This window comes from Helicoverpa armigera, chromosome 16 (assembly GCF_030705265.1).
Source record: "Helicoverpa armigera isolate CAAS_96S chromosome 16, ASM3070526v1, whole genome shotgun sequence".
NCBI classification, from domain to species: Eukaryota; Metazoa; Arthropoda; class Insecta; order Lepidoptera; family Noctuidae; genus Helicoverpa; species Helicoverpa armigera.
In genome coordinates, this window is record NC_087135.1 from 3,575,285 (window position 1) to 3,600,675 (window position 25,391).

The following is a 25,391-nucleotide window of genomic DNA, read 5'->3' on the forward strand; positions in this document are numbered from 1 at the left end:
CGTATTAGGTACCTACCAACAATGAAGTATGCAAAATCTTTATCGGTGTGCAGCAGTGTATCGTCCTACACATACTGTTCATCGAACTCGGAGTCGTCACAGAGGGAGAGCCATAACTACAGTAGGATCAAGTCAGGCCTGCGGAAGTCTAATCCAGCGGCCATCGTGCTCTGGGCCTTCCACCACCTGCCTTCACGGAACGGCTTGACGTCGCGAAGAGTGATCAACTTCTTGAAGAAACATTACAAAGTGATAGACGATCCTAAAAAGACTGGCAAGTCTATAGGAACTATCATGAGATGCGCTGTTGACTTTGGCCTATTAGAGAAACGCGGTAATAAATATTTCCTAGCAAACAAGAAGCGCTAAAAAAAATCATTGTAAAAGTGTGTCGTTTGGAATCTTTATGTAATTCTCGTCAAGTAACAACTGAGTATAATATTAATATGTACTTAAGTCAGTGTTCATTAAACTTGATTGTCAATTGATATGTTTTTCCTTTTGCATTTCATCGCATGTGTCACTTGTGACAAGATTCATTTGATAATGCAATTTTGTATTTCATGGCCACAATTAGTATAATCAACGAAATATCTATCTAGGTTTCCTGAGCTGACTAGGAATGCATTTCGTTCACAATGTATAGGTACTTAAATAGGTAGACACGACTGTTGTCTGACCTCTGGTCGAGATGTTCCACATTTGTACATTTCTAAGTTGGTGTGCTGTAAAGAGGATCAAATGGATCTTCTCGGATAAATAACGTCGACAGTCATTATCTCTTTTTTAACAAAGGGAAAATCCTCATGGACTATACTCCACCTAGGGTCGGTGCAGGGATGTGCCGGTCTCTTACCGGATAAACCCAACCTAGTTTTGCCTCTAATTAGGTACCTTTTATTGAAAACACGGGTATCGTCAAAGCATTCTTCCGCACCCGGCACAGGTATTGGCCCGCCAGTAATATGCCTGTGTTGATTTCACGAGAGATGAAATAGAAATAAAACTCTCAGGCTCAATAATAGTAATAATATATTTCGCTTCACAAACTTGTATTTACATGATTGATTGCTTACTTAAAATATATTTCGTTAAGTTAGTTACCAAACAACAATTCAAAAACCATAAATACTTAATAGGTGTACTTATACTGATTTTATGCTACATACAGCGTTTCAAAAAGCTTTGAAAAATAAAAACAAAATCAAAATGTGGTGGAATGCTTACATACAACAAACGCCTAAGCAAACAGCCAATCTTAATAATAAATAGCCGTTTTAAACCGCAATAGTAGGTGACGTAAAGATTTAACAGCACATAGTACATATTTAACAGTGATACAACAATACTGTATTTACAACGTAGGTAATGAACACTGTAATATCATTTTATTCATGCAGTCAAGTTTGGAAACTGAGGAGGGATGCGTGGCATGGGTAGCATCAAAAGTTCCTGATGGGGCAGAATTGGTCAAAGATTCTTGACTCAGATTTTTGATAGGCCTTGACTGCACGCTACTAACAACTGGCTAGATATATGAGTGTCTACATTGGAGGCCTAGGCCTTAGAACAAGAGGTCTTCATCGCCTTCGTCGAGCAAGTTCGCAGAGTCAGCCAGGTCCTTACCGGCAGCCAACATTGCCTGTTTGTGCTGTAAGTAACAAAATAGCATTTTAAAGTATTTTTTCAATTAAGTTACCACGTAGAGCATTTTTGAACACCGCTGTCCGGCTGAAGAATTTGTTTGTTTAAGCGAGCTAATTTCAGAAACTACTGGACTGGCTTTTAGGCTATTTTTTATTAGGTGCACGGAGTAGTTCCCAAGGGACAAGGGTGAAACTGCTGGCAGAAACGAGTTAATTCTTAGGAATAAACCAGGTTTACTAGAAAGTTATTAACTGTTTTGATGATTTCAGCTTCATGTTCGTATAAGTTAAATAAATAAGTTCTAAATTGGGAGTTTGCTTTAGCTAGATTAAGTTCAATGAATCTTCAACTCTGTCGCTAAACAAAATGATCCGTTAGTTAGAAGGTTACATAATGTAAATTTTAGGCATATGATTGTATCATAGCAGGAGGTTTTGTCCCTAAAGGCTAACCTTTACAGAAACGTATTTATTAATAGGTTACATTTCAAGTTATGTAAGTAGAATTCCAATCAACCAAGTCAAATTCAAACCAATGAAGAGATAGTTTGCTTTTACCAAATATGCCAGTAGATTATGGGCCTCTTCATTTATGCACATCATCATCTGCCTAGCATTTTTTCAACTGAGGTAGAGTCAACTTCCAGACTAAAAGGATGCCTATCTGACCTCCTTGACCCAGTTACCCGGCAATATCCCTTAGAAGGACTGCTTGTCAGAAGCTCTGGCTTGTGAATACCCAACGTAACGACTGCCAAAGATGTTCAAATGACAACCCACCAATATCGTGCCTTCCGAAACACGGAAGAACTCGTCATCACAAGATGGTTTCATCTGCGGTCCGACCGAGCCAAGAGATAAGCTAAATAATATTTTAAACTAATTTTTATGTATTCAATACAAACAATTTATTTATTTGGTTAGATTACATCAACAAGACAATGTATCAAATAAATATCAAATACCGTGACTTTTACATTCTGTGCAGTATTTTAATAACGCTTATGGGGATAAGCTTTATTAAAATACTTCTGAGACGATGTGATTTATAAACCAATCAACGCGATACTGTCAATAAATTTATTTACTGACAGTATCGCGTTTAGTAATTTATTTCCTCCAGAGTGAGTGAGTGGAGCAATGGCAAACATCTAAAGCATGATTTATGTGACTCTTTCATGGTCGCGCAAATTGTTATCGGGAGCGCTACTAAAAAGTGGGCCTAAAAACGGTGGCGTATAGTTTTACTTACCGCCTCTGCCTTATCCTTGATAATCTTCTTCTTGTCCTGGATCTTCTTCAGCCGGTAGAACTCCTCACGCTCCAGCTCATCCAACTCAGAGATGATGTAAGCGAGTGTGCGCTCCAATCGTGGGATAATTACTGCAATTGGAAAGTTGGAAAGGAATTTTGATGAGTTCTGCAAAGTGCCAATGTAAAGAAAAACCGCTGGTCTGTAGTTCATTGGTACAGTTCGTTCGCCTAAGTTTTATTTACAAAGGTTTTAAAATTTTCAAGACTCTACTATTCCTATTATTTTCTTGTTAAATAGTCAACCTTTATTCCACTTGCATGTCTCATATGTCATCTTTTGTGGGTCAAGAGTATACGCAAGAGTTATTGCCAAATATTTTTTTTTCTAAAACTGACTATTTTCTAACATCTCCATGAATATTTCTATTTCTATTATCTCTACATAAGTTACTAGTAGATTACTAGTAGTGCCACCAGTAGTATTACTATACAATGTGTCCCGGGCATAAGTGACCGCCCGAAATTTTTTGAATGTTTGTACAAAATTAAGGATAATTTCCTTTATATTTGGGACTTACCGCCTTTGGTTTTTTTTTTAATGATTTTTAGTAAATACTGTGACGTGCTGCAGTTTTTTTAAGATATTTCCTAATCTTTTTAAATTCTTTTTTCTTTATTGACTAGCCGACATCATAGTTTATCAATTAAAATTATCAAACATAACAAAAATGTAATAAAACATTTATTAGAAAAAAAAGAAAATAAAAATTCAAAGAAAATAACGCCTTTTTTTCAGTTTTTTCAAAATAAGTCCAATAAATGCCCTCTTAATATCACTTTCTTTTAATTTATTAATAAACTACATGATATTTCCTACAATAGCTCACAACAATGTTTGCTGCTATTTCAAACAAATGCAAAAATACAGTCAGTTGAAATTTGAAAAAAAAAAGAGCAAAGCCTGTTATTAACAGACCTGACAATAAATTTTTTTTAATGATTTTTTTCAAAAATATAAAAGAAATTATCCTTAATTTTGTACAAATATTCAAAAAATTCCGGGCGGTCACTTATCCCCGGGACACATTGTATAGTATATTACTAGTAGTACGATACTACTACTATTTTGTTTTCAAAACATATTCAACTTACCATGCTCAATAGCATTGACACGCCTGTTGGTGATCTTAATGACCTCATCGAGGGTCACGAAGGCTGTCTGCAAGGAAGCCAACTCAACCAGCAGTTTGACAGCACTCTGGAAGTTCTTCTTCAGCTTGGTGAGTTGCTGACCACCTCGGGCCAGACCGGCCAGCTCATATGTATCAGTACCGTCTTGGTACGACTCGAAAATGGGGAGGGTTACACCTTGAATCAGAGAGTGGAGGGTTAGGATTGTGAACTTAGATTATGTCTCAGTTAATTACTGATCTAAGAGTTTTGTTAAATATAATTAAATAAGAGATTTAAGTTAATTTCTATACAAAAAATAATAAAATTCTGCCAAAAAAGTATTCTTACAGTTTACACAACCATTTAAAAACTCATTTACACACTATACCTACGTTCAAGTATGTATTTGTACTATTTAAAAACTATTTACTACTAATACTTTATATTAAATACAAAAAAAGAATTAATATTTCACCATTAAAACCAAGTCAGCTTTTTCAAATCAAAGATGGAAAAACATTGCTTCTAGTGTTCATTCCAACAGCCTAGGCTTGAAACCTGTGCAATGCAACCTTTTTTATTTAGGTCAATGAACTGAATTGCTAAAATACTGGCTGGATTCCAAATAAAGTTGCAAAAAAATTGTGAGAAAATAAATGGAAGCTTGGATGCAGATTGTAAAACTTATCTCATGAATATGCACAAACAGCAAGGATCAAGAGAGTAGGATTACATCCTGCCTCCAAGGGTCCTGTTATTATCTTGCAGGATTAACCCTAAATATCTCTTGACACACAAGACAACATTGATTCTCTATCATTTTATAATTAGAGGCATACAAGCAGTAATGTCCCAGATTTCTGCAAACTCCTGGCTCCATTTAAAGTTAACTATGACTCACCAGCAACATTGTCTTTCTTTGAGCGGATCTTAATTTGAGCCTTGGTAACGTTCTGCAGAACCACCTGGTTGAAGTCTCCGGTAGTAAACTTAGCTTCAGCCAATGAGAATGCAGCTTCTTTCATCACTTCACCCATAAGGGTCTTTGTCTGCAAGTTACAACAAAATGATATTGGTAATTAGTAAATAAACTTCAATACAAGTTTATCTATAGGGTGTAATTATCAAATCTAGTGTAGTCTATGTAATTATCATCATAACATAATAAAGATATATTATATAAAGTGAAAATCAATTACCATATATCAAATAATGGTATTGCTTTATAAAATAATATAAACATCATTAATCATCTAAATAAAGCAGTAAATTTAACAAATAATTAACAGTATAAGAAAAATCAATTACCTCAATAATTTTGCTCAGAATCATACGGAACCTCACTTGGAGGGCGTCAGCCTTCTTCTTCAGGAGACCATGGCCTTTCTGTGCACCAGCCAGACGGCCCTTTATCAACATCTGAGCACTGGAACCAGGACAAATTACATCGTGAGCCAGCCGTAAATGAAACGCAAAAGTTTACACATATATAAATGGACTTTACAACATTATTATTAACAAAACTTACCCCCGAGAAGGGAAAATCGCTAATCTATCTTTTCCAGACATATTGATTTAGGAAAATATTTGGCGTTTTATCCCAATTTCAGGACTTTTTCACTCCCAAACCTAAATCACCTGATGACAGAAGACAAGTGATAAAATATTGTCTATGCGTGGTCTTGTGATCGCGCTCAATGAAAATGGCAATTTGATCGAGTCGATTTTACAAATGAATAAAATACGTTTTCCTGAATTTTATGCTAAATTAAAAACAAACATTCTGTATTTTTTATTAAGAGTATCTTATTTCATCTATCTCCAAAATTCTTTAATTAATATAAAAAGAAACAAATAAACTAAATTAAACGACCTCATGCAAACCCTAAAGGACCTGTCAAATAAATAAAAACATTAAACGTCAAACTGCGAGTGCATTGGAATGTCAGTCATCAATAAATAAGAATTTTCGTAAATAAACAAGTTTAGGGGTATTTAAAATGGACATATTGCAGTTTCCCATAATTGGAAACTTATAGGAAGTCGTTACTTCTGTAGGATTCTTATTTGAATCTAATTAATGCCACAATGGATGATACAAGTTCAACAAGTTTGTGTCGAATATGTCTTCAGCATGGAGCCACACTGCCAATATTCGAGAAGTCATTATTAGGAGATAATATACATTCGAAACTATCCCTTTGTTTACAATGTGAAAAGGTTTGTATTTAACTCAACTATATGAATAAACAAGTGATATATCTGCTCTTGATAATAAGACTGTTTTATGTACATTTCAGATTGAAGACATTGCAGGATTACCACGTCATATATGTACAATGTGCAATACTACATTAGAAACTTTATGTCAATTTATTAATAAGTTTAGAGAGTCATGTAAAATATTAGAAAGTGGTCTATTAATTGTAAAAAAAGAAGAATTTCAGGATCATAGAAATGACCCTATGACTGAAGTAGAAATAGATATAAAAGGAATAAAGGCTGAATCAGAGAACCTCTACGATGATGCTTTCGATGATTATGAAGACACATTACCATTAGCAATAAGTAAGAAAATAAAAAAGGAACCTATTAAGAAAGAGAAGAGAACTCGGAAAACCAAACTTCAAACTGGAAGCAAAACAAACAAGATAGCATCTTCTATATTAGAAGGAAACTTTTCATGGAATGGAGATAGATGGTGGTAATATTTTCGAGTTATCTTCTACTGTCTAAAGCTATGACATAAATTCAAATAATTTTCTGTCCCAACATATCTACTCAGGCCTGCTTTTATATTCTTATCTACAAACCTTGCTATATGATTTTATTTTCAGCATGAAGATAGGTCAAACAACATTAAAGAAATTAGGTAAAAATGATGTCATAGAACCAAAACCCCGACCACAGACTAAAATAAAATTACCGCATGTGAAGGCTTCTACAACAGAGAAACTATGCGACCTTTGTGGAGATGTGTTTAGAAACAATGATCGACTATTGTGTCACAAGAAAAAAGTACACTTTAAGACTCCTGTTAAATGCCCTAAATGTCCAAGAGTTTGTGCCTCAAATTATTATTTAAATAGGCACATAAAAAGGAAACATGAGACCCATAGAGAATTCATTTGCTCATCATGTGGCATAGGTTTTGCATTTAAAGGAGAATTAACAAGTCACTTCAGAAATGTGCATGACAAGCTAGCACGTCCCAAGAAAGTGTATACATGCAAATTCTGTGATAAAACATATAAATGTGCTAAGTCTACTATTATTCATGAGAGATCTGTACATACAGGTAACTGCTGAATTTATTTTTGTTTATATCCCTGCTGTAATTTTATAAAAAATAATACTTATGGCCTTGTTTTCAGGTCAAAGACCGGCTGAGTGTACAGTCTGTAATACCAGTTTCTATCATGAAGATTATTTAAAGGAACACATGAGGTTACATACTGGGGAGACACCTTTTAAGTGCCCTATATGTGGCCGAGGATACGCCCAGAGAGGCAACATGAAGAGCCACCTCCGTATCCACAGGATATCAGAACTAGATGCCATTACGTTAAGCAAATTGAGACCAAATTATATAAAATTACTGAAAGTCTAAAATTAAATTAATTTTGTTTTAAGATTAGCAGAGTAGGGTTGGCACTGTGCATACAATGAGTTAACCATTTTAATTCTATTTTTGTTTTCCATTAGATATCCATTTTGGGTAGGTACTTGAAAATTGTGTTACAAAGAAGTTGAAATAATTTATTTTTGAATTTATGAAAGGTTGATATTTCTATTGAAGTTGAGACACTGCTTCTGCCTTTTAATTACGTGCTAACCCTTAATAGTGCATTACAGAGGTATTGTTATGTCAAAGATATTAGATATTTTGTTATTATGTGATTGAAGTTTTAGTCTTTGAATTTATTTAAGTCTCTTTAAGTCCTTTATTGTCAGAGCTTATATTAATAATGTCTTTATTCAGTAAGAAAAGAGATACTTACACTTGAAGGACTAAAAACATATCAATTACTTTGTTTACATTTAATGTTAGATGGATTTGCTGTTAGTTGCGGTTCATGGATGGCAATCACAATTTCCGTCTGTTAATTAACTTTTATATTTTTCCTGCACTGACTAAGCAAGAGAGTAAGTGCGATCCGACCAGCCGAGGCGCGACGATTCCGCCAATCTCTCGTAAAAAATGACTTGATCAATTTGATCGCGTTAAATAAGAGGCACTATCATCTTTTGTTGGATTATATTACGGTTATAAAACCATTTATGTTGAAAAAAATATATATTTGTTAAAACTTAATAAAATAATGTAAAAATAGCTTTATTACATAGTTATATTTATAAGTGCAATGGGGTTGTTTTCTGTTAAATTTTATAGGATATTTAATAATAAAAACTGTTTTCATTACTTGAAAATATAATTCATATTACAATATTTAGTATTTTTTACAACATTTTTTTTGTTTCTAACAATAACTAAATAACATTGTGGTAGCGTGAGTTGCTGTGTCTGGTTCTTTCCGTTAATCTGCAAAAATACAAATATTTTTTATAAAGAAGAATATAAGTATGATTTTTACAAAAAGGAATGAAGTTTCCCATGGATATTATGGGTACTTGGGATCTTAACATGTCGAACTATTCACACTACTAAGACCAACATTGATCTTAAATTAATTAGGTACTATTTTTTTTCAAGTTTTGACGCTAATGCCGCGGCAAGGATCTTAGTTCCAAAATAATTTATCTATCATAGATTAGTTAGTTATATTGTGGTATCTTACTCTCTTAAGGATGATGAGATATCTCTAAAGCACTTGAGTTTCTCCTCTTCAATGGTTGTCATATAGTTGATTTTGGTCATTTCAATCTCTTTCAGTCTTAATTCTTCTCCTTTTAACTTTAATTCTATTGCTCTCAGCCTTAATTCTTCACTCTTCTGCTGCACTCTTTCCTTTTCAATTTTTAATGTTGTTCTAACTTTATATTCTTCTAAAGATACTTTTCTTTTTTTGTATACTTTTTCTGAAACTAACAAAGCATTTTTCAAAACAAATCATATATTAAAGTTCTCATAATGATCTTGTTTTAACGTTAAAGGAGAGCTTTAGGTGTATATCCCAAGTATGTAATATTTTTTACCTATTAAATTAACTTTCTGGGAATCTGAAGACTCTTCCTCTTGGTTTTCTTCTTCTAATTTTTCATCTGAAATAAAAAGAAAATATATTTGTTCATATATTTTTTCAAAACTCTGTATGATGATCTGGGGCCCGATTCTCCTAATTTTACTTAAGCGACATACGATTCACGTTCGGCTTGATTCGACTGAGATCCAATCCCGACTCGATTACGATTGAAGGGTATGTGGCATTCCGCTATTTTTTCTTTGAAATAAACGTTTTTATCCTTTTCTGTCATTCAATTATGAATCATTTTGTCTGCAAATGATTTACGATTGCAAAATGATTGTACAGCAAACCGTATAGACCAAAATCACTGAAATAGCAGACCAATCGCACACCAATCAAATGTCAATCGAATACGATTGGTCTTTTATTAGTAGCAGAATGCCCGATATGGTTAAAACTGCTATTGCGATCATATTGCGATTCGATGTCTATTCGATTTTGACATTATTAACTTAGGAGAATCGGGCCCCTGTACTTAAATAATGAAGAGGAAATTTTTTTGTTATTGTGTTCTTTAGGCAGGTGACCAATTAAAAAAAAACTGTTAGGGAGCTCTATTATTCCTGAGTAGACTATATTTTTTCAGCAGTAGTTCACACAGGGAAACTAGTAAAACCATGAGAAAAGAGCTACTTCAGAATAATGTTATACCTTGCATAATATCATCTACATCGCAGAATTTACTTTCAACAGGATCATAGCAGCCTAATTCCTCCTTTTCTTCATCCTCATCTGATGATGTTTTTCCTTCATCACCATACTCATGGTTTAAGAATTGAGCCTGAAATTCATCCACAGGCTCTGCTACCTCTTCTTTACTTACTACCTATACATTGAGGAATTAAAAGATTAGATTGATGATATCTTTTTCATTTTCAAAACATGCTTTTCTCATACAGATAAGAACCTCTGCATTAGCTCAATAGTTGCATAAGTATTCTATTTTAACTTTATGCTAACGATGGAGGTTTTGTAAGTAGTTCCTTTTTTTATCCTTTTCTTGAGTTATTTAATTATTAACAATTAAGATTGATAGCATGAAATAAGTGCTAGAAAAAGCTCTTAATTATTTTTTTTGAAAACTACGTGGTTCAAAGTCAACTTTTACTGGTGTCCAGTTTATAATAATAAATGGGCGTCTTTTATTACCATCTCCAAAGTCATGGCGTCTTCCTTATCAGCAATGGGGTAGTTGATCATCTTTAGGAGTCTAAGTTCTAAATCAGTCAATGTTGGTGTGGGTTGTTCCATGCCATAAGTCTTTCTACAGAGCAATATGTTGGCTTTCTTCTTTGTCTTGTTCTTCCAATCGGCCCACATCTGAAATTGGTGTAAGTACTCTCATTAGAATTTTATTTTGGTAGAATATTCTTTATGCAATATTTGAGTTAAGCCTTGCAACATTTAACTACGAGGACCCTCGGTTCTTATAAAGAAAGTCGACCGACCTAGGTTTAAATGATAAAAATAATAAACTTACTTTACACCACTTCCAAGTGTTCTTATAAACTCCACCTTCGACGGCGTTCAGCTGCATCGCGATTCGCTTCCAGAAGTTCTGCTTGTTGGTGTTTGTGTACATGACCCTGCCGTCCACCAGGACCCCATCCTCACTCAGCAGGTCCAGCAGCTTCTTCATCTGAGCTTGACTCACACGACTCATGTTTACTAACTATTAAATACTTCGAAATAAAAATAAAACTGCTAAGGACCAGCTTTCACTCGTAAATTTATACTCTAGTGCTACATAGAGACTACCCCTAAAGCCTAGAGGTATTTTCCAGCAACTAATTTATTATCATCATTAAAAAATAAATATTTTGTTTTAGATTTTGGAATCTGCTAACCAAATATTTTTATTTTGAAATAAGAAAGTGATAGATAGTTTTTTCAATGGGAGTAACAAAGATAGTCTTCTAAATATGCTAAAGAAGCGATGTTCATCGGTATATGGAACGCGACTGACCGAACAATAGAAAAGGTTTGACAGTCACACAATTTTCTGTCAACCTTGACTACATAATAGTGTTGGCCATTCACTCTACTAAAGCAAATTCCTACACTTGATACTGGCACGGTAATCGGCTATATTACAATCATACTCTTTTCTTAGAAGTCGAACGAAAATAAAAAATAACATGCATTACAATATTTTCAGTCGTAGGTTTGTCGTCGTTCATCTTGACGAGGTTGAGTTTTGTTCGTACTTTATATTTTTTGCTCAATATTTTTCTTGTGTCTGGCCAATATCGCATCGGTTGCTAAAGATTGTAAGCACCTCACTAGTTTAGTAACTTCGGGGATTTTTTGACAGGTGACTGACAATACTGAAATCACAGTTTTACAGCTGTATTCGTAAATAAATGTAACGTTACTGCGATCTCTTTGTTTCCAAAACGAAAATATTATTTGGTAATCGAAGTCGTCTGGAGCTTTCAATAAATATGCTGCGTGTTAAAATTCATATAGCACTAAGTGCTATAGGAGCCTTTCTAGGCTTGTCTGCGTTTATATGTTTCTGCATTGTTTATGCAAACATAGAAGCCGGAATGTGGGCGCTGCTATCTGGTAAGTGAAGCGAAGAGTAACATGTCATGTACGTAAATATGGGTAAAAGTAACATCTTAACGCAGAAGATTGTATCGGCATAATGAATCAAGTTTCACCCACGAAATAGTTGCGACAGGCTTTCGATTGGCCTCGAGTGGTTTTTTACCCACTGTCGCTTCTGTGACAAAATTGAGCCATCATCATTGAATAACTTAAAGATTTTACACAAAATTTTCCTCAATCCACTTCTGTCCAGTACCTTATCTATAAATTGTTTCAAATCCTGTTTATTTTCCTTAAATTGACATTAATTGAACTGATAAGTAAACTATGGACAATTAGGTACAATAAAATTAACAGAGGTAACTACATTGAATTACGCTCGCTACAGAACACCCTGAAACCTGAACTACCCTCAACAATAACAAATGGATAAATAACCATAGATTAAAAGTTCTCAAAACTGTTTTTTCCAGGTATCCATGCATCTCTAGCCCTGATGCTACATTGCCACTACCTGAAAGAGTCACTGCACGTCAACTTCTCAAGAAAGGCATTACAATACATTGGAGACTTTGGTATTGTAGGGTTCGTCTCTGGAAGTGCTTTGACACTCTTCTATCTGTTCCTGGAGATCTATTACAAAGCTGGTACGTATAGAAATGGACATATACTCTATTTAAGTTGGCAGTTAAAAGATTAACAATCTCAACATTTTTTTATTTGAAAACTCAGTTTAATAATGAAATATTATGTAAATGCAACTATAACTATTACTTATTCAATTAAATCATTATTTTAACCAGTATTCGGTTAATACATATAGGTAAAAAGTCTTGTCAAGATAGTCGATCTTTAGTACAGTGCCTATTCATATGGACTATTACTGTTTGTTCTTTCTCATGGCTTCATCACAGAATTCGTTCCTGGAGTAGACCAAACTATGGCCTAGTTAATCTAGGACAATATAGCTTTATAATAGAAAGGAATTTTTTTAAACTGGTCTTGTAGTTTTTGTCAAGTCTTCTATAGTAAGATCATAATTCAGTAATCGTCTTTTAAACTACATTCTAATACAGATAGCATAGTTATTTTTAGAACAATATTATGTAGAGACATTGATAACTTTATGAATCACTGATATAGTGATATGAGTTTGATAATAAATTCGATCAATTGCATAAAATAGGCTGTCAATGAATAGGCATAAAAGAAAAAAAAATGGATGTACTGGGAAAAGATGATTATGTTTATATGAAATGTGTAATTTTGTTGATATCGGCTGAAATAAAACTAGTAACTGTTTATAAAATATTGCAAAATGTTTATTCATAATAATATGATAAGGTGTACTATACACTGATAATTACTCATCCCCTTATCACTATTCACACTTAAAACAGTATAGAAATACAGATTTTTAATTACTATATATTAATAACAATACGTTGAATCTTTGAACAAATGTTGGGGTTTGTTTTTTTTACACATATGGTAAGACAACATTAATTGTTGACTCTTGGACTTGTTTACAAGTACAACTTTGTTTCAATAACAAAAACTAATTGATTCAGTATCCATTACGTTTACACGCTACGCTTATATTTAAGTTAGGAGAAGTGACATTATATAGGAATTATGAAAAACGAGGAGATCCCCAGCAGTCTATTAACCCACCTATAATCTATATTGGCGCAACTTCCTATAGATCAAGGTCGCCTTTTCTTATTAGACTACAGCATAGGTCAGCTTATAACCTCGATACGCACTATGAAAGCTAACCTTAACATTAGGAAAAAGTCCTCAGAATATTGCGCTCTAATGCGAAATTTTCGTACTTTAACATTTATTTTGCCGATAATAACGAATATACTTTTTTACAGATGTTATGCCAATAAAGACCAGCATTATCATTCGTCTCGTCTGGTCTTTCATGATGATGAAGTGGGGTCTCATGCTGTACCTCGTCACCAAGAAGTATCTGAGGACCTACAACGACCACCAGCTCTTCTCCGAAAACCCTAACATTGAGGAGACGTAATTATCTCATTGATTGTTAGCAAATTGCTTCAGTCTAAGTGGTTTTGTTTAATTTCGGAAATATCAAAATTGAAGCTTTAAGATAAGGTCACAAAGGGATAAAGCTTGGGTCAATATTGCTGTGAATATTACTTATTTGCAACATAGCAATGTAAGACCTATTGTCTTTTGAATAAAACCTATTGTCCAGTTTTTACCTTTTGTCAGTGAAAACCTGATACAGCAAGACGGAGCACCGGCTGGTAACGAAGACGGTGAAACTACATGGACGGTATAATGACGACTACATTCCTATGATAATTATATAAAAATTATATTTGTATTAACTCGGGCGACGATTTTTTCCAAATTATACCACTGACACCAGAGAATACGTTACCATAGCCCGATTGCAATTTTTCGATTTCAACTGATTTCGTCAGCGATACCCGCTGGATCTTATTAATTGTCATCCTCAATTTTATTTCAGTTTTTGCTTTACACATACCTATACTTTCTGTAATTCTGAAGTTTCAAATTACGCATAAATATGTAAATAGATTAGATTATTCCTGTTATTCTTCTTTTTCATATAGTAAAATGTCTAGGTAAAAGTCCTCGTATCCCTTGTATCGTTAACATAAAAATAATTAAAAGATCTTCGTTTGGTAGCTATTTAGACTTTAAGACATATCAAAATTAAAAAGGTGTTTTTTCTTGAGTCACAAAGCTTTATGTTATTATTTTATTTTAATATTTTTTATTTATATAATCGAAAGCCAACAAAACCACTTAGATATTATTTACGTATGAATCTACGAGTTATAACAATTTATATACTTTTGTGATACCTGAGTGACCTTTATTGACTGAATTATAAAAACATTGTCGAATTTAGGCCAATATTTGACTGAAATTTTCTATGTATTTATGGATATTTTTCTGTTATATTTTAATTTACAAGTCATGCGAATAGAAAATAATTACTACTACTTATCTATTTTTATCCTTTACGTATATCTAATTTTATACTTTTTCTTATCTGACCCATATTATGCCTCTCTCTATACATATCTATTTCTTAGTTTATTTCTTCATTTCTTGATACATCTTAATGAGGTACTTACTTACTTTACTAATAATCTAATAAAAATAGCAGAATTAAATTGTATACTTCGTAAATTAATTGAATTGTAGGACAAGTTACTGTGCGTTTAATATCAACTTGTTTGTTCATTTAGTGTAGTAAAACCTTCCTGTAAAAAACAGTAAGAAATTATTGTAGTGCTAATTCAAAATTAATGTTAAATTTTTGGGTATAAATAAAATAAATATTATGTTATCGTTATATTTATTACAAACAGTTAATTACATGTAGTTAAGACATCTTCCTAGTGTTTTATTAAGTTATATTTGTAACTGTGTCTATGCTATTAAATGATTATTGTCAACTGTAGTTAAGAAATAAATAAAGTGTTTTTTATAAAAGTTTTGCGTATTATTCCGTGATCCTAGAACTGTTGGAATAGTTTCCGTATGCTTGTCAGGTGGCCGAGAGCTTATAAGCTGTGGTCGATGGTCGAAGCATTGCCGTAAGATGGGGGGAGTTTGAATTTGAAAGAAAACACTCAGTTCATAGAGGTGCGCGCCGAGCGCTAGCCGTTGCGTCGCACTTTCCCGCCAACAAGAAATAAAACGCGCGCGCGTAAAATGATCGACATTATAAACTAAACTGCGTGCACTAATGAAATTATAACAGATATAAATATTATTTAAAAATAATATTGTGTTGTGCTACTTCTAACGTCGATGTGGAAGCAAGGGATTCTGCAGTAATAACATAAGTAGTGGTAAGTAAAACAGGATTGCTATACTTTGCGCCTTAGATGTTGAGGAACATGTTTAGTATTTAGACCTTCTGGAACATCGTCTGTCTATTTTATTTTCTAATCCTTGGTGTACCTACCTACCCAAAAAAAAAAAATAATTATAAAAAAAACAGTAACTTCCTTGATACGTGCCAGTATAAAAAAATACTAGAGCTGCGGATTCAAATAAAATCTGAACTCTTTTGAGTGATGTTTTTTTTAATAAGTTATACCTACAACTTAAAAATTTAAATTTTTTTGAGTTGGTTGACTTTAAAAATTAGGTTCGAGTAATGCTGCTTCTTCAGATGCATTAGTACTTAATACCCGTCACAGGTTCTCAGACATTCCTCATAAACTTGTAAGAATGTTATCACTCTCATACATTAATCATCCGGTAACATCCCATCAATATTAATTGTTGCCGAGATAAAGTCATTTGCAACCGGCTTTTACCAATAGATGATAGTATAATTTATTTACATTCGTTAGCATTTTCTGTATCTACAGGCTCGTTGCCAAGGTAGGTACCTAAGTACCTAGAACTTCTGCTCTGGTGCATCACAGATATATTTTTATGCTTGCAATAAATCTTTAAGGAACTACCAACTCGTTACTTTAATTAAAGACGACTGAGTGATTTACAATGAGTCTACTAACGTTATATTATGAGAAATGTGTACCTATGCTAAGATAGACAGGTCTTGAAGATCCACCAGCCATAGATTGCCATAAAAATAAAATAAATGTAGCGATAGTGTACGAACGCGAACTTGCATTTTATTGACATGCCATGTTATTACTTGAAAAAAGTATCTACCCAGTAAAAGTGAAGTGAGCAGCGCGGCCCTTTTACGGTTTAACAGCTTAGCTATCTACTACGAGAATAGCTCTGACTTAGATTATAAATACATTACTAAGCCCCTATATGCTTGTTCAGTCCACATTCACTTGATTTAAACTTTATTGATTACCTACCTCAATTTACTTATATAAGTATTTCTTATTCTTTTTTTTTCTCAATCAGTTTCGCGAGTTAAAGTTTGACATGCTAACTGACAGATAAAATGTCTACCTTACCTAATTCCACGCCTTAGCAGCTAAATAAAATAAAAACTAAAAAATGAGAAGGGTCCGAATTCAAAAGAATTCAATATCAAACATCAAACAAACTTAGGCGAAAGTTACATAGTATTGAATTGTAATTTTTTTGCGAGTCTATAAATATAATGGATAGGTAGGTACCTAAGCTTTTCAATTTTATCAATTTTACTCTGTTACGCTACGCTGCTCATTCGTGAGTAAAAAAATCTTCATGATTGACTATAGGCGTGTATGAATTTAGAGAAAAATAAATAAACAGAAAGTTTATATTGATACACAGCTGAACTAAGTACCATTATTTTTAACATTCACTAGAATCAAGAGACTCCTAAACTACGACCTCTAATTATGCCAATATGAAGCCAATTCGGGTGACCATAGACAATTAAAAGTTTAAAAGAAGAACATATTTAGTTCATTAGCCGCTCTAAAAAAAATATATTATTTTCTAGACTGGCCAGCAATAAATCAGCTAATCAGTGGTTTGTGAAGGGACTGCTGTTTATTTGTATGAGATACGGACAGACTGTTGAATATGATTTATAAGTAACCTCTCGTCTTTAGCAGTGCCCGATGATATTGCACTACAAAGGTGTTAAGCAAATCCAACCAACCATGAACGAGGTGATTGTCCCTTTTGCAGCTAGAAACAATAAAATTGTTTAAATTCGTCTTTGATTTTTGTCTAAAGTCTACTAGAGAAAGAAGCTTTTCAGACGTTTTTCTTTTTTTTTAAACGGTTTTATTTAACTCACCCCATTTTATGAATACCTACCTAAGTAGGTACGATTTGTAAGGCCTAATTCATTATTTAAATTTCCTATAAAACCGACCTTTACTAACATGCACTTAATTACTAACTACAGCATATTTCAAAAAATTGAAAGACATGCACAAATACAAATTATTAAAGCAATTATGCAAGCTCAAATTAATAAAACAAAATGATCAAAGTTCCCGGAACACAGCAAACAATGGAATTGTCAGTTTTCTCTGAAACTAGTCAGAAGATTTACACCACGCACTCAGGTGTCTAGATTAACTTAGAATATCTTATATTATCTTAGTTTTATTATGATTAAAATAAAGCCTAATAAAACTGCAAAAATAATTCACAGCGTTTATCCGTGAGAATCAGTTATATGCAAAGCATAGGTACTTACCCAAGCATTTTGTTCCTTAGTTCACATAAGGAGTGACTATTTTATGGTCGGCATCAATATCTATGGTGGCAATTGACTACTATCTCTTTTAATAACGTAATAAACTTGAACATTCCATCTTAGAGTTCCCATAATTATTAGTGACGAAGCTACCTACACATTGAATGCGGCGTCTCAGTCAAAAGGCTTTAAATGCTATTTTAATGACTAGATTCTAATTTGAAGTGCAAGACGCAATAATATCTTGAGGCTTAGAATATTTTGCACTTATGTTCTAAGTTACAAGCTCTTTATTTCTGCATGCCATAGTATAGAGGTACAATGCTTGGATGGCATCCTGGTCGCAAATTGCTTATTGAGCATAGTGCAATGGTCATAAACTTAGTTTTACGTTATGTTACATTAGCTAAGTTTAGACCTGTAAGTTGTAACATTCCTACAGGAAGACTATACATATACGTATATGAATTTGGCTTTAGCTCTAAGGAAACTATGTGACTAGGTAAACATCACAACACCTCAGATTTATTTTTGCAATTTCTCACTTTCACGGCGAGTTAATGTTCCTTTTAAAACCAGCTTTTTTGTCTCCATGCATGCTCCAGCAACGGAAATAAGAACTCAATAACAAATCTGCATATAGGTACAACATTACAATTTACATCATGTTAAAATACATAACTTCAGTAAACAGTCACGTAATCATCACGGGTGCATTTAAATGAAGCTCGAACACTTGCAATCGGCCACGGCTAATGGTCTGCTTCTGCTATGCGCCGGCGCAGTGAACAGCCCCGGCAGTTGATTCAAATTTCGAAGCTTTTTATCGCGCGTACATTTCACGGAAATCCACTGAATCCCTGGCTCATTTGAAACGGTCCGAGATTACGAATCGAGATTGACGATGGAGTAATGAACGCTGTTAACACCTGGTCGTGTTTTGTTTATAAACATTTAGAGGTTAACGCCAAAAGGTCCGTTAAATTTGAAAATCGCAAGCAGCTGCAAGCTTCCGTATCGGCAGTAAAGTAAAATTACTGAATCTAATCATAATTAGGTTTGTTATATATCCGTGATTAATTAAGAAATACCTGCCTTACCAACAAACTTATTATGTGAAAAATTCAAAACCATTCCACATTCTTTTGCATTACCCATCTACCTACTTATTTCATAATCAAAGAAATATAGCTACATAATAAGTACGTCATAATATTTTATATGTAAGTATGTAGGTACGTACGTATATGAAAAATTCTTTGTTACCACAATTATCACGAATACATTTAACGCAACATAGCCAGCACTAATTGTCTTAGTTCCACAATTTTATAGCATTTCCTGCATTAAAGCAAAGAGCATTAAAATAACACGACTGAGAGGAGTTGACCGGTCAGCAATAGACATTACCTGTACCGGTAAATCTGAGGTACGTAATAGCGCAGTGGCGAGTGGAGAGTATTCGTTCCGTTCCGCCAGCGAGGGTAATGGTTCACCGTTTATTATGCACCACACCACCGCCAGATACAGGAAAAGGAAACATAGGAAACATACTAATGATCGTTTTTACTCCGTCCTCTATATACATAAAATTAAGTTGACATACTGTCACGCACGTGCCATGAAACTGCATCAAAATTTCAATTGGACCTAAGTTACCACCGATAGTGTTAGACCGGTGGCGGCCGCTATTTCCGTATTCAATTAGTTTTTTTAAAGAGTTATTTACCGAAATGAATAATACATTTTTAGTAATCGCTATGTAATTGGTCGGTAGCTGATTGCGCAAACTACATTAGAGCCACTAACTAAACAATAGGTAGGGAAATAGTAATTTATCTTCGCTGCTTCCTTCTTATACCTACTATTGTTTTACGTACCATATATTGTTTAAGATAAGTAAATTAACACATATGCTAAATTCATTATGTATTCAAGATCCTCAGCAGCCTCCGGAAATTCTGGAAATGATAGGCACAATGGTGTTTTTATTTTTTAAATGTAAGTCAGCAGTAGTACCTTACATTTGTAGGTTCGTGCGAGTCCTGAAAAAAAATATTTCTACAAAATACCAGGTACCTACTACTCGTGCGATCCGAATACATGAGGATGTTACCTAAACTCCATTTAATTGCCCACCAAGGCAGGTCCAAGTACCTTTCTCACATTCTAGGACAGGAAAGTTATTTCCAGCCCAACCTGATAGTTCTTATCCGCCCACCACTTTGTATAAGCCTTATATTATCCCGGAGCCGTGAGACTACCCACATTATCGGCCTAATTTATCTACATATTACCATTCTTCCACAGATAATCTACCATGAAATGCTACCATGTATTTTTTTGCTGAAGCCCGGTAGATAGGGTGTGCTCTATGGTCCGAAAGAGATCTTGCTGGGAAAGCAGCCTTTATATATCTAGCTAGAATATGTTGTTATTAATATCTTCCTGTCTTCTTTTATTTTTCATAAAACTTTCTCGGTAATGAGATTTCTGCAATCTAGAGAAACGTCAAAAAAGTTGTAGTCGGTGTTTTATAACATTTTGTGCTGTCGGTTCAGGAAATTCGAAATTTCAGTGTAGGTACTTTTTTATTCCTCTTTTTGGCAAGCGTTTCTTGAATGTTAATGTTCTTCTTTGTTATATCCTCCTTTCTATTCGTTGGAGCCATGACGCATCTAGCGTCATCTGCTGAAAGATGGCCTGCGTCTTATGTGCGCAGACACATTAAGTACCCAAATTAAAAATAGAAACCTTATTAAGTTTGGTCGGTGGTTAAATATATGGAGCTCGGGTAGAAGACAAGATATTCCATCCAAGTGCATGAACTAGTTCCCTCAGGAAGCGACCGCAACCGCAGGATACCGCTATTTTACATACAATATGAATTGAGCAAGTATTGTCGATATGGCTGCATGATTAACTGCACTTAATTAGCAGATAGAATTAGGCTAACGTTAGGTAATCAGGTCAAACGATGGAGCACGAACCGATAATGTCTTGCAACAGATCCGGCGACTAGTCCACCTTCAGCCATTGTATGTACGACCTAACACACCATCGGTACCATTGTGCTATATGTTCATTGTTTGTATTACAAAATCCACCACTAAGACGTCACTGATAAATAAGACCATACATCGCAAACAAAAAAGTTTTGAAGACACTTGTAGGTCAAGAAACTGTCCGTCGCTTTAAAATTAAGTAATACTAACAATGTATTGAAAGTGAAGACAAACTTTAGTTAATAATGTAAGGCCGTCTGCAAATGCAATGTTTATGTTAATGAGGAAGACGTTGCGTCTGCTTTTTCGGCGCACGAGGCGAATTATGCACAAAACCTGAAATGAGTTCAGGGGCGTCAATCTGCACGGTAGCGATTAGTTTTGGTAATTCGACATACCTACACTGTATACATAATGGGAGATTAGTAACAGTCATTAGCATAGGAGAAGAAATATATTGTTCTTTTACAAATACACATTTGCTAATACCTAATCCATTTTGCGGTTTTGCTTTATTAAGGTCGCGTTAGACGCACTAGACTAGAATTCATGTTCAATTTATAAGTCACGTTAAGCAAGAAAAACAATGTATTGTAGCTGTACTATGTCTTCAATTATGATTTAGCTATATCAAGTGGGTAAGCTTTAACTTTCAAAAGAGGACATTTATACTTCTTTTGGAAGACTAGCAAAATAACGAGCTCACTTAATTAACATCGTTTTCTAATAAAACCAAATCAGTAGGCCAAGAGCCTACTCATTAATCACTATTTAAATATCCATATTTTCGAAAAACACGTGGTAATACAAGCCGATTATGTATTGAGGCAAGCATATGTGCCATAACAGCTTACATAACACATTTAAATGAGCTTCCTTTATATACAGCTAACAAAAAGTAAACATCACTTGTCTAGCACATTTTGTAATGCCTAGAACTTGGTACTTCAGTAAAACAGTTACGTGAACGATTTATTTAACGTAATCGAACAAAAGAATACGTAAATAAAGATTGCTTTCTAGTGTTCTTGTTGAATTTCAATACTATATTACGTGAGATGGTCCTCTCATTCCGTGTACGATGTTATGCAGATGTCACTTTCCTGTCAATCACATTCTAAATGTTTTGTTTTTAAATGCATTCGAAGCAGTCGTCATCTGTCACTGCTGAATAACGAATCGTAGCGACAATCTCATGTTAATCTTTTCCGTAGAAAGCATATAGAACCTTGATGTTGTATTGTAATTACTATCGTTTACCAAGTATCTGACTTGTATCTTTCTTGTATCTTCCTATCTACCAATAAACCAAAAGTTTTTGAGGATGGGTGCTCATCGAACTACCTATCGCGCAAAAACTCGTTGAAAATTAGTTTGTTCTTTTATCTAGGTACATACCTATATTGCATTTCTTAAATCCAAAGGTCCAAGATTCAGTGAAACGCCTGTTTATCACAACTAGCAAACCTATAGAATGAAATCGGGAAATATGATACGTTGCAGAACAATACCACAGAAACACACAAACGGTTTCATAATAAATATCAATGATCTACCTCTTGAAATGTGTACGAAATGGTACACTACTGGTAGCCGCTGGCCACTTACAATCAGTGAAATGTCACGGTGTCAAAAGCAATACATCTGTGTATCTATAGCCACTTGACCGTGCCTCAAGAGTTTACTATAGAGCAAGCAAACTCTTACAAGCGGACTCTATAGATAGAGTCTTTAGAGTCCGCTACTCGTGAAGTTGGTAGGATATTCGAAATCCCACCGGTTTTTTTTATGAGTGTACGTACTTAGTCTAACCCAGGCATAGAAAATTCACTGCATCATACAACCACTGTCTTTCGTCTTAAGTTCTCAAGATTCTTATAATTAACATCTCGCTCGTTTTTCTCACAAGCGATAATAGTAATTATCTATTCATAAAATCCGTTGGTTTGAATCTAGTGGTTCTAGTGATGTTTTCTTTTATGAGCCTTTATTCGCGGTCTTGGTATTTATTTACTTTTACATTAATTAGGTATTAATTATGATAAGAAAATTAATATTGTGCTGAGTATAGTTTGAGTTCTGTTTAGCATCTCTCCTGGTTTGAAAACCCTACCTAAGTAGGTACAGATAATAGCATGAATGGAAACAATGAAAACAGAACAAGGAATTGTAAGAAGAAGAGAAAAAGGAAAATAGCGAAAAAGCGTTAAATAATGCCCCAAACTATTATCGATATATGCCAATCTATCAAAAAGGTACAACATACCTAGATATTTTAAGATTGGACTATCAATTAAATAAAATCTTTATTTCATTTAATTAAATTAATATACCTACATAATATGCAAGCACAAACAAAGGTAAGTAAAAAATAAGTACGTAATGCCATTGAAATAAGTAGAGATGTGTTATGCGCTCAACATTCGGCTCCGGTCGGATGCGCACTTTCGCATGTTGCGCAACAAGACACAACACTACGCCATTACATCACCCTTATTTACATACACATAAAGTTTACATTACATTGTTGTAGACTCACCCAGACTCGCCCAAAGATTTGTAAACTGAGCCAAACGGAGGGTTTGCTGGATGGTTCAGCAATTGATTGGCCCTCGAAGAAAACCAATGAATTAAACAGGACATGTAGCTCCAACCAAACAAGTGGCTTATTGTTTTCGAACAGATTGCCATAGTGCAGAAAAACCCACAAAAAAAAACATCGTTGTAAGTGCAAGTTGCATTCATTGCGTGTTGCTTATGAGACAAGGTCGGAAGCAAGGAGGACAGTGGGTTTAGAACCTCTTTTTTCTAATATAATTTAATTGTTTTAATCAATTATATTCTGCAGTTAATAGGACAACTGGTTCTGAATAGCTACTGAGGTACTGATACACGCGATGTTATCTAATAGATGATAAATTGATAGCTATCTACATTATTATCAATGTTTCTGGCTGGATAGATAAATATTTGCGTGTATATCCGATAAAGAGGGAATCGATAATTTCATTAATATAATAATAATAAAATCTTTATTTTTCTCTTCAATTACAGTGTTAAAAGTACATTACAATACAAGTTGCATTTCTAAGAGAATAGTGTCTGCTTAAGGTTACCCCTGTGTTACAGATCACCATTAATCCTATTGAATTTTCTACAGTACATTTTGTAAGGAGAGAGGCAAAGAGAAATCTAAAATACATCTATGCTTATTATCGTAATGCTTATACCATAGACAAATTAAAATAACAGAAAATAGGAATACGTTAACAAACTCATTGAAAATAAAGTTCAATTATTTTTTTACTCGATCGATTTATAAATACGTATGGTGATTAAAGAGACCAGTTGGTTAAAAACATTTAACGTATGCTCCTCGGATAATAAAAATCAGGGAAAACACGTCATACTTTATTAATTAATTTCGACGACCGCACCGGTACCTATAAAATTGATGCTGATAAGATTTGAAGCTTCCGTTCCATGTAATGAGCTAAAAGCCTAACAGGGAATTAATTAACCAAATATATTTATTAATTGATTAATGAAAATGTGTAACCTCAATAATTTTATTGGAACTGTTTTGATATGCATCTGATTAGGGACTATGAAAGAGCTAATTAATTAGTTAATTGGTAGCGATAAGAACTTTATTTCACTATACTAAATGGTTTGTTTTGGAATCAATTTTATTTATTTTCACAATCCAGAGGAACGCTCGGACTGTTATAATAATGGATTGAACATTTTGAAGTTCGGCAACGCCGCAGTGGACGGAAAATTGATTTGCAATTATTGTGCTATTCCACATTTACGGCACAAACAACATAATTATCTTTCGAATGCTGCGAATCCACAAAAAATCGCGGCCAGTGAAGCACATCAACATTTCCTAGAAGCGAATCGAAATGCATCGCTCCCGCTTGGCGTAACGGTGATCCCATTAGGTGCCGCGCAGAGGCCCGCGGTATGTCGCCGCATCGCAGCATGGTATGCGACAGCCGCTAGTACCCCTAGCTGGCATCTTACCGATACCCTACAGTAAGCACCCATTAAAATACGCCGTGTTTTTACCTATTGTGTGCATGACCGTCGCATTCCAGACAAGCTCTTAGTTCTTGAACAAGGATCGTCTTTTTGTCGGAATGCTTTCACGGTTCTTGATTAATTTGAATCTCTTTTTTTATGTACCGTGGCTGGGTGCTGTTATTCTAAGTTGGAAGTGCTTCAGTGTTTTTAATTAACTAAAAAACTGATACTAAACTAGTGTAGATTTCAAGTGGTTATTTGTTAATTGTGGTGTTCGCTGTTAAAGCTTAAGCCACGGAACAAAATGCTAAAGCTGAGAATACCTAATTAGATTAGTTATGCACGATGCTTATGAAGTTGTCCAATGAGAAAT

The 25,391-nt window shown here is 34.2% G+C and overlaps 5 protein-coding genes across 6 annotated transcripts in view; 3 read left to right on the forward strand and 2 right to left on the reverse strand.

Moving 5' to 3' along the window:
- Nucleotides 1–1,015: 1,015 nt before the first annotated feature.
- On the reverse strand, nucleotides 1,016–5,762 carry LOC110384549 (V-type proton ATPase subunit D). The gene is made up of 6 exons (XM_021345863.3): nucleotides 5,602–5,762; nucleotides 5,382–5,499; nucleotides 4,975–5,122; nucleotides 4,053–4,268; nucleotides 2,899–3,029; nucleotides 1,016–1,651 (listed from the first exon to the last, which is right to left on the reverse strand). Exons 1-6 carry the CDS (start codon nucleotides 5,640–5,642, stop codon nucleotides 1,565–1,567), a joined length of 741 nt encoding a protein of 246 aa, XP_021201538.1. The 5' UTR covers nucleotides 5,643–5,762; the 3' UTR covers nucleotides 1,016–1,564.
- Nucleotides 5,763–5,966: 204 nt separating this feature from the next.
- On the forward strand, nucleotides 5,967–8,523 carry LOC110384570 (zinc finger protein 572). The gene is made up of 4 exons (XM_021345888.3): nucleotides 5,967–6,293; nucleotides 6,374–6,777; nucleotides 6,911–7,371; nucleotides 7,448–8,523. The coding sequence occupies exons 1-4, from the start codon at nucleotides 6,162–6,164 to the stop codon at nucleotides 7,681–7,683; spliced, it is 1,233 nt and encodes a 410-aa protein (XP_021201563.3). The 5' UTR covers nucleotides 5,967–6,161; the 3' UTR covers nucleotides 7,684–8,523.
- On the reverse strand, nucleotides 8,488–11,162 carry LOC110384571 (uncharacterized). The gene is made up of 6 exons (XM_021345889.3): nucleotides 10,761–11,162; nucleotides 10,430–10,600; nucleotides 9,932–10,106; nucleotides 9,231–9,296; nucleotides 8,873–9,119; nucleotides 8,488–8,616 (listed from the first exon to the last, which is right to left on the reverse strand). The coding sequence occupies exons 1-6, from the start codon at nucleotides 10,941–10,943 to the stop codon at nucleotides 8,565–8,567; spliced, it is 894 nt and encodes a 297-aa protein (XP_021201564.1). The 5' UTR covers nucleotides 10,944–11,162; the 3' UTR covers nucleotides 8,488–8,564.
- A 418-nt stretch (nucleotides 11,163–11,580) lies between these two features.
- LOC110384527 (heme transporter hrg1-B) lies at nucleotides 11,581–15,337 on the forward strand. Of its 2 annotated transcripts, XM_021345837.3 has the most exons (4): nucleotides 11,581–11,848; nucleotides 12,307–12,480; nucleotides 13,714–13,867; nucleotides 14,078–15,337. In XM_021345837.3, exons 1-4 carry the CDS (start codon nucleotides 11,725–11,727, stop codon nucleotides 14,145–14,147), a joined length of 522 nt encoding a protein of 173 aa, XP_021201512.2. In that variant the 5' UTR covers nucleotides 11,581–11,724; the 3' UTR covers nucleotides 14,148–15,337. The 2 variants fall into 2 exon arrangements, with proteins under 2 accessions (XP_021201512.2, XP_021201513.2); XM_021345838.3 differs by having other exon boundaries at nucleotides 11,584–11,848; nucleotides 13,714–15,337.
- Nucleotides 15,338–15,488: 151 nt separating this feature from the next.
- Nucleotides 15,489–25,391, forward strand: part of LOC110384526 (uncharacterized) — a 31,933-nt gene continuing 22,030 nt past the window's right edge. Inside the window, exon 1 of the mRNA XM_021345836.3 lies at nucleotides 15,489–15,699. The gene's annotated coding sequence lies outside the window, so the exon portion shown is untranslated. The remainder of the gene's footprint in view (nucleotides 15,700–25,391) is intronic.